General features: G+C 36.7%; 1 protein-coding gene across 3 annotated transcripts in view; it reads right to left on the bottom strand.

Annotated features, from left to right (window-relative positions):
• The window catches only part of OMA1 (OMA1 zinc metallopeptidase), an 83,427-nt gene that overhangs the window by 52,838 nt on the left and 17,880 nt on the right, over positions 1-12,709 (bottom strand). For all 3 annotated transcript variants that reach the window (XM_081486758.1, XM_081486756.1, XM_081486757.1), the window contains exons 4-7: positions 10,024-10,197; positions 9,811-9,918; positions 7,084-7,212; positions 1,764-1,838 (exon numbers count right to left, since the gene is read on the bottom strand). In XM_081486758.1, coding sequence (XP_081342884.1) covers positions 1,764-1,838; positions 7,084-7,212; positions 9,811-9,918; positions 10,024-10,197 — 486 coding nt within the window. The remainder of the gene's footprint in view (positions 1-1,763; positions 1,839-7,083; positions 7,213-9,810; positions 9,919-10,023; positions 10,198-12,709) is intronic.

Here is a 12,709-nt window from a genome sequence, read left to right as displayed (position 1 = left end):
CTAACTCCCAGAGTTTGCTCAAATTTACACCCACTGAATCAGTAATGCTATCTAACCTGCTCATCCTCTGCTGCCCCCCTTCTCCTGCCTTCAATCTTTCCTAGCATCAGGGTCTTTTCCAATGAGGTGGCTCTTCACATCAGGTGGCCAAAGTATTGGAGCTTCAGCTTCAGCATCAAGATATCAGATCTCAAAATTTATTATACAGTTATAATGACAAGGTGGTATTGGCTCAAAGATAAATAAGAGACCAGTGGAATACAACAGGGAGTCCAGAAACAGACTTACATATAGCCTCCCACATTCATGACAGAGAAATTGAAGCTTAGTGGAGAAAAGAAAATCTTCAATAATCAGTACTGAATCTATTAGATATCCACATGGGAAAAGAATTATTTTGACCTCTTCCTTATATTTAACAAAACAATAAAACTTCTTGGAAATAAAACAGGAACAATCTATTGAAATAAGCAAGGATTTCTGAACCAGAATACAGAAGGCACTTACCTAGAGGGAAAATTTCACAGACCATAGTACATTAAAATTGGGAAATTCTTGATAGAGTCAATCTGTGACCCACTATTTGGGAACCTCTTAATCTATGAGGTCTGAAAATTCATTTAATTCTGCTTATGCAACATTCAGAGAACATTGCTTGTTTGGATTTTTTGAACTTTGAATTTTTATCTCGATTTATGAAATTAAATACATAAAACTCACAATGAGAAATTTGGGTAAGAGTGATTTTCAATAGCTAGGATTTCAGATAACTACCAAAAACTCAACAAAGAATCAAATACAATTTGAATTTAACATGTGAAATGGCACTGTTTTCACCAATCTTTAAAAATGCAGCTTTATTTCTAATGTTAAATCCTACTAATACACAGTTATCACAGGTGATAAAAACAGTAGCCAGGCATGAAGTAGCTTCAAATCAATCCAACATAAACCAGAATAAGAGCCCAGAGCTGCTCTCTGTGGCTAGCAAAAATAAGTCATCTGCCATAACAAAAATTATAACCTGAAAGATACAAAGTAATAAGACTGTTCTTCTATCATTTATTTAAATGGTAAAAATTCAGTTTGTTCAGCTGAGATTATAGCTATCACAAAATAAACCCTTTTTCAAGTGGGGAAAAACAGTTACACATCATCTTATTCAGAAAGCCTCCTTAGATCAGCAAAACAAGGGAAAAGAGTCAAATAAAGAGAGCAATAGCTTCCAGAGGGGACAGACTTAAAAAGATATTAATGAAGGGCTTCCCGGTGGCTCAGTGGTAAAGAATCCACCTGTCAATGCAGGAGACATGGGTTTGATCCCTGGTCCAGGAAGAAGACCACCCCCACCCCCCCGCCCCACCATGCTACAGAGTGACTTAAGCCTGTGCACCACAACTGCTGAGCCTGTGCTCTTGAGCCCAGGAGGCACAACTACGGAGCCCACGTGTGGCAGTTTACTGAAGCCCATGTGCCCTAGAGCCCGTGTTCCACAACAAGAGAAGCCACTGCAATGAGAAGCCCACGCACCACAGCTACAGAGTAGCCCCTGCTAGCCACAACTAGAGAAAAGCCCATGCAGCAAAAAAGATCCAGAACAGCCAAAAATAAATAAGTAAAATTATTTTTAAAAAGGTATTAGTGAAAAATTATATATAGTCCAACTCTCGTTCTACCCCCACGCCAAATCTCGTTAAGACAACATACAGTTATATTTTGCTATATGAAGGAGATAGTGTATTTTCAACTTTTAAACTTTTTACCTTGGCAGCAAGCTGTAGTCCAATTTTGTCAGCTTCAGCCTCCAGCGTTCTACTATATGGTCTATCAAACAAAAACTAAGAAATAAGAAACAAAAGTTCCATTAAGGCTATTTATTTCATAAAAAAAGCAGCAACAAAATGAGATTTTTAAAATAAATTTCATGGGTTATGTAGGATATAGTTCTTATGCTATGATTAACATTTAAAGCACATCATGGTATAAAACAATGCAACCTTTATTTCCCCCATCAGAGATTAATATTTTAAAAACAAGGAATGACTAGGAAAAAACCATGCCTACAACTTTTTGGAGAGTCCATAGTATCATAAAGAGTCCTTTTCTTTTTTCTGTTTATAATCTCCACTTACTATGCAGAGGATTCCCTGAGAAAGTTTAATGATATAGGTTTTTTTATTATGGCCAAGAAACATTCTGATCTTTCAGTTTTAAAAGAAAATTAAAAAACTGCAGCTATATAGTAGCCAGTGACACTACTAGGAGGTTTATTTCAGTTAGAAAATTAACCATATAGCACAATGTTCTTTCTTTGATATATTATCTTAATTTCTTCTTTGTTTTCTAAGTATTGATTAGTTAGGAAAATGAACTTTTCTTCCAACATCAATAAAAAAATACAAATAGATATTGTAACTTTAATTTTCCTAATTACTTGTATTTATGTGAATGCTTTCCAGTTAAATACTAATTTTCAGTAAGTACTAAACTTTGTAGAGGATGGATCGATAGGCAGGACTTTTTGAGAAAAGAGCTATAAATTGAGGAAGCAATTAATTACCTGTCAGTGATGGCTAAAAATAACTAAATCAATCTAGTCCACAGTACATGACCATTAGATATGACTTGCTTCCTTCTCAATCATGTCTGTTTTAGATTGCTGAACTATATTATATACTGGCTTTGCTCACCACAAGCAGTCTACAGGTGCCCCCACAAATTGGCATTAATAGTATAACTAGCATAAACTGATGAAAAACACTGGCTTTAAAAGGAGAGAAATATGATCAAGCCTGAGTGCTTATTAAATATTACCTCTGGGCTGTATTTTTCCACTCTTCTAAGCCCAATGACATCATATGTAAAATGAAGCAGTGACTTCATATAGTGGCAAAGTATAGCAGTACAGCACTCAATATGCCAACAAATTTGGAAAACTCAGCAGTGGTCACAGGCCTGGAGAAGGTCAGTTTTCATTCCAATCCCAAAGAAAGGCAATGCCAAAGAATGTTCAAACTACCACACAATTGCACTCATCTCACACGATAGCAAAGTAATGCTCAAAATTCTCCAAGTCAGGTTTCAGCAATATGTGAACTGTGAACTTCCAGATGTTCAAGCTGGTTTTAGAAAAGGCAGAGGAACCAGAGATCAAATTGCCAACATCCATTGGATCATCAAAAAAGCAAGAGAGTTCCAGAAAAACATCTATTTCTGCTTTATTGACTATGCCAAAGCCTTTGACTGTGTGGATCACAATAAACTGTGGAAAATTCTTCAAGAGATGGGAATACCAGACCACCTGACCTGTCTCTTGAGTAATCTGTATGCAGGTCAAGAAGCAACAGTTAGAACTGGACATGGAACAACAGACTGGTTCCAAATAGGAAAAGGAGTACGTCAAGGCTGTATACTGTCACCTTGCTTATTTGACTTATATGCAGAGTACATCATGAGAAACTCTGGACTGAAAGAACCACAAGCTGGAATCAAGATTGCCAGGAGAAATATCAATAACCTCAGATATGCAGATGACACCACCCTTATGGCAGAAAGTGAAGAGGAACTAAAAAGCCTCTTGATGAAAGTGAGAGAGGAGAGTGAAAACGTTGGCTTAAAGCTCAACATTCAGAAAACTAAGATCATGGCATCCGGTCCCATCACTTCATGGGAAATAGATGGGGAAACAGTGGAAACAGTGACAGACTTTATTTTGGGGGGCTCCAAAATCACTGCAGATGGTGACTGCAGCCATGAAACTAAAAGACCCTTGCTCCCTGGAAGAAAAGCTATGACCAAACTAGATAGAATAGTAAAAAGCAGAGACATTACTTTGCCAAAAAAGGTCCGGCTAGTCAAGGCTATGGTTTTTCCAGTAGTCCTGTATGGATGCGAGAGTTGAACTGTGAAGAAAGCTGAGCGCCGAAGAATTGATGCTTTTGAACTGTGGTGTTGGAGAAGACTCTTGAGAGTCCCTTGGACTGCAAGGAGATCCAACCAGTCCATCCCAAAGAAGATCAGTCCTGGGTGTTCATTGGAAGGACTGATGTTGAAGCTGAAACTCCAATACTTTGGCCACCTCATGCGAAGAGTCAACTCACTGGAAAAGACCCTGATGCTGGGAAGGATTGGGAGCAGGAGGAGAATGGGACGACAGAGGATGAGATGGCTGGATGGCATCACCGCCTCGATGGACATGAGTTTGGATAAACTCCGGGAGCTGGTGATGGACAGGGAGGCCTGGCGTGCTGTGACTCATGGGGTCGCAAAGAGTCGGACACGATTGAGTGACTGAACTGAACTGAACTGATAGCAGTACTTTATATAGTACCGAACTCCTAGAGTTGCAGAGAGGGTTAAAATGAGCAAGTAAGAACTCCTATTTATTGAGTCCTTACTTTATACCAGGTGCTGTGCTAAATGCTTTTAACCAGTGGTTATCAACAGGACGTGATTTTTATCCCTTGGGGACATTTGGAAATGTCTGGTGATATTTTTGATTGTCACAGCTGCAGCTGGGGGTGGGGAGAAGTGGGGAGAGCTACTGGCATCTAGTGGGTAGAGGCATCTAAATGTGTGGAGGCTACTAAACTTTCTGCAATGCAGAGGACAATTCCCCACAACAAAGAATTATCTTGTCAATTCTTTGCCAATTCAAAATGTGCATAGTGCTTATATTGAGAAATACTGCCTTAAATGTTATCATTAAACCTTCAATAATGCTTTGAGTTAGCCACTACTACTATCTGAACTTACAGACAAAGAAACTGAGACCTATAACAAGTGCAGCAATCTGTTGAAGTTCTACAGAATTTAAATCTAATAGAGATTAAATTCAAACATAGATCCATCTGATCAGAGCCTGTATTTTTAGCCCCTGTACAAAATTAATTTACAGTGTTTATCATGGTACCTACCATATAGTACGTACTCAATAAATGTTAGCTACTATAATTATTACTAATTGCTCTCAAAACCCTAACTGGTAGCGCTCTATGAGGGCTGCTACACAATACCCAACCGGCTAAGTGAGAGCCCCTCCCTCTTCCTTCCTCTCTTCCTTTCTCTGACAAAAGAAGGTCAGCATTTCACCCTCAATAACTTCACTATCAGAATCCCCTCTGCCCTCCAATCACCATGAGCAAGACTTCTAGAGAAAGAAGCATTTCCTCATCACCAAAATTATCGGGAGCAGGCCTTGACTCAGAGAAAAAAAATAGAGGAAGAAAAAAAAGAGTTCAAACAGAAGTAATCCTTACTTGAGTTTCAGTGTAATTATTAAAGAATTATACTCAAGCAACAGGATCATCAAGAATTTCAACAGAGAAACAGCTTCCAGTTATCTTCCTTATGACTTAATCTTCTGATTCCATTACACAAAATGCTAGCTACTGATAAATGGTGGAAAACCTGCATTACCTTCTTTGACTTGCCAGCATATGAACGATAAAAATAAAATTCAAAATATGAGATTCTGTAACTTAAGCAATAACCATTTTTTCTTTTTCCCTTTAAGAACTTTTATTTCCCCTTTAAAAACTTTTATTTCAATAAAAATTAAACCAAATGATATGGTAACACTGAATAAAAGATTTAGTTATTCAATTTCCAAAGCAATTAGTCTCAAAGAATTTTACAGATTAGACTTAAACAGCACCCAGATGGCACTCTGATGGGTGCTCCACAAATCACTGAATATACACAAATAACAGATTGTTCCTAAATAACCAAACCTCCCAGGACAAGAGGAAATATCTGATGAAAGATGTAAAATAAAATAATCACAGCTAACAAAGCAAATATTAAGATTGCAAGACCTCCTTTCAGTAGCATACTGTTTTGAGCAAGATGGAGGACCCCACAAATTTTATCAGATGACTATCATTATGCATAAAACAAAAGTGAACAAACACCTATTAAAACTGTCCTTTCAATATTTACAAGGTAATACCAGCTTAGCTGGAGTGAGGAGGTGGGAGAAATTAGGCAGCTTCTGCCAACCCTGTGGGAGAACGCAATGGCAACCCACTCCAGTCCTCTTGCCTGGAAAATCCCATGGACGGAGGGGCCTGGTAGGCTGCAGTCCATGGGGTCGCGAAGAGTCGGACATGACTGAGCGACTTCACTTTCACTTTTCACTTTCATGCACTGGAGAAGGAAATGGCAACCCACTCCAGTGTTCTTGCCTGGAGAATCCCAGGGACGGGGGAGCCTGGTGGGCTGCTGTCTATGGGGTCGCACAGAGTCGGACACGACTGAAGCGACTTAGCAGCAGCAGCAGCAGCAGCCAACCCTGCGCCCATAAAAGTTTACAGGTTTTAAGAGCTCCCCAAGAGTGCTGATGAACCTATTTGCAAGAAAGCAATGAAGACACAGAAAAGGGACTTCTGGACATAGGTGGGGAAGGAGAGGGTGGGAAGAATTGAGAAAGTGGCACTGACATATATATATATTACCATGTGTAAAACAGATAACTAGTAGGAAGCTGCTATACAATACAAGGAGCCCAGCCTGGTGCTCTGTGACGACCTAGAGAGGGGGAAGGGAGGGGAGAGGGAGGCTCAAGAGGGATAGGATATATGTATAATTATGGCTGATTCACGGTGTTGTACAGAAGAAACCAACACAACACTGTAAAGCAATTATCCTCCAAAAAAAAGTCCCCCATCAAAATGTAAATATTTGGGGAAAGGAAGAGTCATCCATAGTGAGTACACCACTGTCACTACGAGAGACAAAAGGAACATTTGAAGGTAAACAACATAAGGAAAGAAAGGGTTGTAATTGGGTTTTCTCTCTGTAGAAACAATAAATATGTCAAAAAAATTATGTTAGCCAGAAGTTGCCAAGACCTTCCTACCCATCTATCTCCATCATTTAAGAGAAGTAGTATTTTCTAATTTAAATGCCTATTATTAAGAGTATCCCCTAAAAATGAGAAAATGTAAGACACTAAAACATAGTACCCATGTTTCATGATAATGATAAAATATGAAAAGATTTCTGATATTTTTTTCTTTACAGTAATATTAAAATATCCTCACCACAAGCCATTGCAAATTCAAGTTTTTGTCTCAGACTTACCTCCTGCAGTTTAGACTGTATCCACTGGCCCAAAAGTGCCAAACTATCTCGAGGACAAACGGCCCAAATCATCAAAAGAAAAATCAGGCCTAGGAAATCCAATAAATGAACCAAGCTAGCCTTTTCTGCCTGAGAAAAATCAAAACAATAAAAATTATACTTAATAAATTCAGACAGTACAGGCTTATATCTTCTAGTTCACTGTGTGTAACCACATTAAATAATTACATGTGTTTAACTGAACTTCGCCAAGTAAGACTGCAAGTTCTCTTTCTTCTATGAGCTTTATCCTTCCCGTCTCTTGCTTACATATTACGTATTCATCTACTCATACAACTAATATCTGCTTGAACTACTACCACTATTCAGATATAATGACAGGTTCATTAACCTACAGAGTCTTATATTAACAAGCATACTAATTTTGTAAAATATGTACTATTGTTTTCTATTTTATAGCTCAACTAGGATGAAGAGAGGTTAAGAGTTGCCCAAATTCACACAGCTGCTAGTAAAATGAACAAGGAATCAAACCCAGTAAGTTACAGTTTCTAATATTGTCACTAAATCTTTTTTAAAAATCAAATAAATGTGTTTATTATGCTTATACTTTTAGACAGAGACCAAACACTATTGAACATATGAAGAAGTTAAAACAAGAACAATTCAGGAAAATATTGGAAATTATTCTAAATAAAAATCTTTTGACTTCACGATCTAATATATGAAAAGTCAAGCCAGTTTGAAATTTTATCAGTCAGATATTTCCCACCAGGAAATTTAGTTATATGATTTTTTTGTATTTACTTACAGCAGCAACCAAAAAAAAGTTCTAAAGTGGTTGTTTTGAATAGCAATATCTAAATATAAGTTTAATGCACTGGACTGTTCACCGCTCCCCACTATTATTGATTAATAAATGTTACTGTCATGCTGACACTGACAATACAGGAAACATTACTTGAGTGTATGAAACATGGCTGACAACTAAAAATAATCACCTAGAATACTTCTTAATATACTCTGCCCTCACAAAGCAATTTTTGCTTCATTATAAGAACTGAGAGTCATGAAAAACAATTATGGAATTATTTTAGCACTAAAGAATACAACTCCAAGTGATGAAGTCATTACAGAAGAGAAAATCGTCGTAATTACTAAAGAATATAATTGCTATTACATAATCTTAGAAAACTAAAAGAAAATTTAAAAATCCACATTTGTGGAATAACAAAAACAACATAAAAGGCTAGATCAAATAAAAACGGAGACTCCTGAAAGAGAAAACATAGTATAGACAATGGCTAAGACGCCTAACAAAAAAATATTAATAACTATTTCCTATTTTTGAGCCTGCTATTTGCTTTTTATGTCTCATCTAATTATTGTTCTTGCAGAGACAGAGATGACAACATTATGCTGAATAACACATCGATCTAGATCCAGGAAAATTAATGTACTAAAAAGAATACCTTTTAAAAGTTAAAATGACCAAAATTGATTTTGCAGTTATGAAACCATTTCTAGAAAGATATAATGCATTTCAACTGCTTAGACTGATTCTTGTATGTATCTGTTCAAGGAAAAAAAAAAAATTTTAATTTTCCTGTAACTCAGAAGAAATAAAGGCAATAATTACTATTTGCACTCCACAAGAGCACAACTTTGGCCTACCTCATCTTATTAATACTCTAAGGAAAAGACAGAATTTGAGATGACTTTTAGAAGGATTAATAACATTATCTTTTCCACTTGAAGTTAATATTACTTGAATTTCTGATGCAGCATTTTACAATCCTTTCACTATTTACCTTCGTGTTTTCAATTAGAAAATATACCTTTTTCTACTCATACGGACAAATGAGCCATGCACATTTTTAGTGCATCGAAATAAAAATATGAGTAAATAAATATATTATTTTTCTAGATTCATACCAAGTCAAACAGATCTGTATATTCAAAAGAGCATTAATCAACCTAAACTGTAAGATAAATCGACCTGAAAACAGCCAGGTAACTGTGGTAAAAGAAAGCAGTGCTGGACTTGCAAACAGAAAGCCTTGATTAAAGTTCAAAATCTGCCAGTTTGTCAGATTAGTCATTGTATTTAAGGTCTTTTTAAACATTAGTGTCCTTGTGTATAGCATAAAGATATTAAATACCTACCTCATGAGGACAGTATTAAAATTATTAATGAGAAGGTATATATTAAGAAGCTCAGTAAACTGTAAAATGGCAAGGTATCATTATTATTACTCTGCATTCATTACATACAGCATATCATTCTAGACATTTTCCAAGATGCTCTAAGTTATTCTCTGAGAATGAATAAAAAAAGCAAGCAAACTGATTTACCACTTAGATAGTAATATCACTTTCCTACAGTTAATTTTCTGACTACATTGTAAGTATGTTAATAATTTTGGAAAGTTTAAAATCTAATTTGAAATAATTAGAGGTTGAGAATAATTACTTCTTACCAAAAAAGACAGGTGATAAAAACAGTATTTAAGAGAAACACTAATTATTCAGAATCAAACACTTAAAGACCATAGAAATGCTCAAAATTAGCCAATCATACTTTTTCAGGCAACAGAATAAGTCAATTACTAAAAACTAAAATTCCATCAATTTAAAAAAACTGAAAAGATTCAGTCCTCTAAAAGATTTAACTTGCTAACTTCAAAGGAGTATTTCAATAACTGAACATTCATTTTAGATACTTACAGCATGCTCAAGTACTGCATGTGCTATTTCATGGCCCAGAAGGAAGGAAAGCTGATGAATATCAGTCACACTATTTAAAAGTCCAGTGAAGATGAACACTTGTCCATTCTGCACCATAATGAAAATAATGTATGCAATGAGAACACCATAAAAAAAAAACACAAGGATATTAAATTTAACAATTAAAAATTAGACTGGGTAATATTTACTTACTGGAAGTACAAAGGCATTTATATCTGGGGAATCAACCACATGAATAATCCAATTGATCTCAGAGATCCCTGGAATATCTTGATTGCATTCAATTAAATGATGAACCACTGCTTTAACAGCCACATATCGAGCGTCTTTCTCAGTTAGCATATCATTTTTAAATTCTTCCATCCACTGAAAGATTAAAAAGTAGTCTCTAAGAGAGTGTTAACTCTACAAAATGTTCATATTGCTTTTATTGTTGTTGTTTAGTCACTAAGTTGTGTCCAACTCTTGGCAACCCCATGGATTGTAGCTCACCAGGCTTTTCTGTCCATAGGATTTTCCAGGCAAAAACACTGCAGCAGGTTGTCACTTCCTTCTCCAAGAGATCTTTTCAAACCAGAGATGGAACCCTCATCTCCTGGAATGGCAGGTGGATTCTTTACCACTGAGTCACCAGAGAAGCCTTTATACTGCTTTAAGGAGTGATTTATCTGGCACTATGTTGCTGAATACTTTAATTGTTAATTATGGAAAAATCTGCATATATTAAATACTCAAATTTTTCAGATTTGAATTATTTATGCAAAGGCAAAAATCCAGCTTCTCACAAATGGAGTAAGTTCTAATAATCTAAGATTTTTCCTATAAATTGGTTGAAATAAAAATTTCATTCATTTTTTTCTATTAGCTTATAAACAAATAAAATGCTTAAATATTATTTCTACTTTCCTAAATACTTTAGAAAACAAAACATTTCCTAGGGAACATAAAGATTTTACATAAGAAAGCAAAACACAAAAGAACAACAAAACACATTTTTTTATATAAGAAAAGCACATTTTATATAAGAAAAGCACATTTTTTATATAAGAAAAGCACATTTTTTTATATAAGAAAAGCACATTTTTTATATAAGAAAAGCAAAACACAAAAAAGTTAGTTTCTGTATAGCAGAAACTAACATAACACTGTAAAGCAACTATATTCCAATAAAAATTAATAAAAACTTTCTTTCATAACATACTGAAGAGAAAAACACCCTATGCTTAATAAGAAGGCTAAACTTCTACCAGAAAAAGGACAACATTTCATTAATTTTCAAGTGTCTTATTCACACAGACTGAAAGGAAATTACTGAAACTGTAGAACTAATGAGCATATCATTTTCTTTTTACTGTGTTGATTAAGACTAACCACCATACAAAGACAATTTTCTGAAGCTATATTCATGAGAGATTCTTTCAAGTATACTTTGAAAAATTTTGCTGTGCCAGTCACTCAGTCATCTCTGACTCTGTGACCCCAAAGACTGCAACACACCAGGCTTCCCTGTCCTTCACAATCTCCCGGAGCTTGCTCAAAATCATGTCCATTGAGTCGGTGATACCATCCAATCATCTCATCCTCTGTAGTCCCCTTTTCCTCCTGCCTTCCATCTTTCCCAGCATCAGGTCTTTTCCAATGAGTCGGCTCTTCGCATCAGGTGACCAAAGTACTGGAGCTTCGGCATCTATCCTTCCATTGAATACACAGGATTGATTTCCTTTAGGATTGACTAGTCTGATCTCCTTGCAGTCCAAGGGAGTCTCAAGAGTCTTCTCCAACACTACAGTTCAAAAGCATCAGTTCTTTGGCACTTGGCTTTCTTTATGGTCCAACTCTCACATCCACACACGACTACTGGAATATTCATAGCTTTGACTATACAGACCTCAGTCAGCAAAGTGATGTCTCTGCTTTTTAACATGCTGTCTAGGTTAGTCATAGATTTTATTCTAAAGAGCAGGTGTCTTTTAATTTCATGGCTGCAGTCACCATCTGCAGTGATTTTCAGTTCAGTTCAGTCGCTCAGTCGTGTCCGACTCTTTGCGACCCCATGAATCGCAGCACGCCAGGCCTCCTTGTCCATAACCAACTCCAGAGCCCACCCAAACCCATGTCCATCGAGTCGATGATGCCATCCAACCATCTCATCCTCTGTCATCCCCTTCTCCTCCTGTCCTCAATCTTTCCCAGCATCAGGGTCTCCTCAAATGAGTCAGCTCTTCACATTAGGTGGCCAAAGTATTGCAGTTTCAGCTTCAACATCAGTCCTTCCAATGAACACCCAGGACTGATCTCCATTAGGATGGACTGGTTGGATCTCCTTGTGGTCCAAGGGACTCTCAAGAGTCTTCTCCAACACCACAGTTCAAAAGCATCAATTCTTTGGTGCTCAGCTTTCTTTATAGTCCAACTCTCACACCCATACATGACTAGTGGAAAAACCATAGCCTTGACTAGGCAGACCTTTGTTGGCAAAGTAATGTCTCTGCTTTTTAATATGCTGTCTAGGTTGGTCATAACTTTCCTTCCAAGGAGTAAGCGTCTTTTAATTTCATGGCTGCAATCACCATCTGCAGTGATTTTGGAGCCCAGAAAAATAAAGTCAGCCACTGTTTCCATTGTTTCCCCATCTACTTGCCATGAAGTGATGGGACTGGATGCCATGATCTCAGTTTTTTAAATGCTGAGTTTCAAGTTGGCTTTTTCACTCTCCTCTATCACTTCCGTCAAGAAACTCTTTAGTTCCTCTTTGCTTCCTGCCATAAGGGTGGTGTCATCTGCATATCTGAAGTTATTGATATTTCTCCCAGCAATCTGGATTTCAGCTTGTGTTTCATCTAGTCCAGAATTTCTCATGATGTACTCTGCATAGAAG

This window comes from Giraffa tippelskirchi, chromosome 5, assembly GCF_054371585.1.
Source record: "Giraffa tippelskirchi isolate mGirTip1 chromosome 5, T2T-mGirTip1v1.2.pri, whole genome shotgun sequence".
Lineage (NCBI taxonomy): Eukaryota > Metazoa > Chordata > Mammalia > Artiodactyla > Giraffidae > Giraffa > Giraffa tippelskirchi.
Note: the sequence above shows the minus strand (reverse complement) of the source record. Positions and strands in the feature narration are given on the sequence as shown.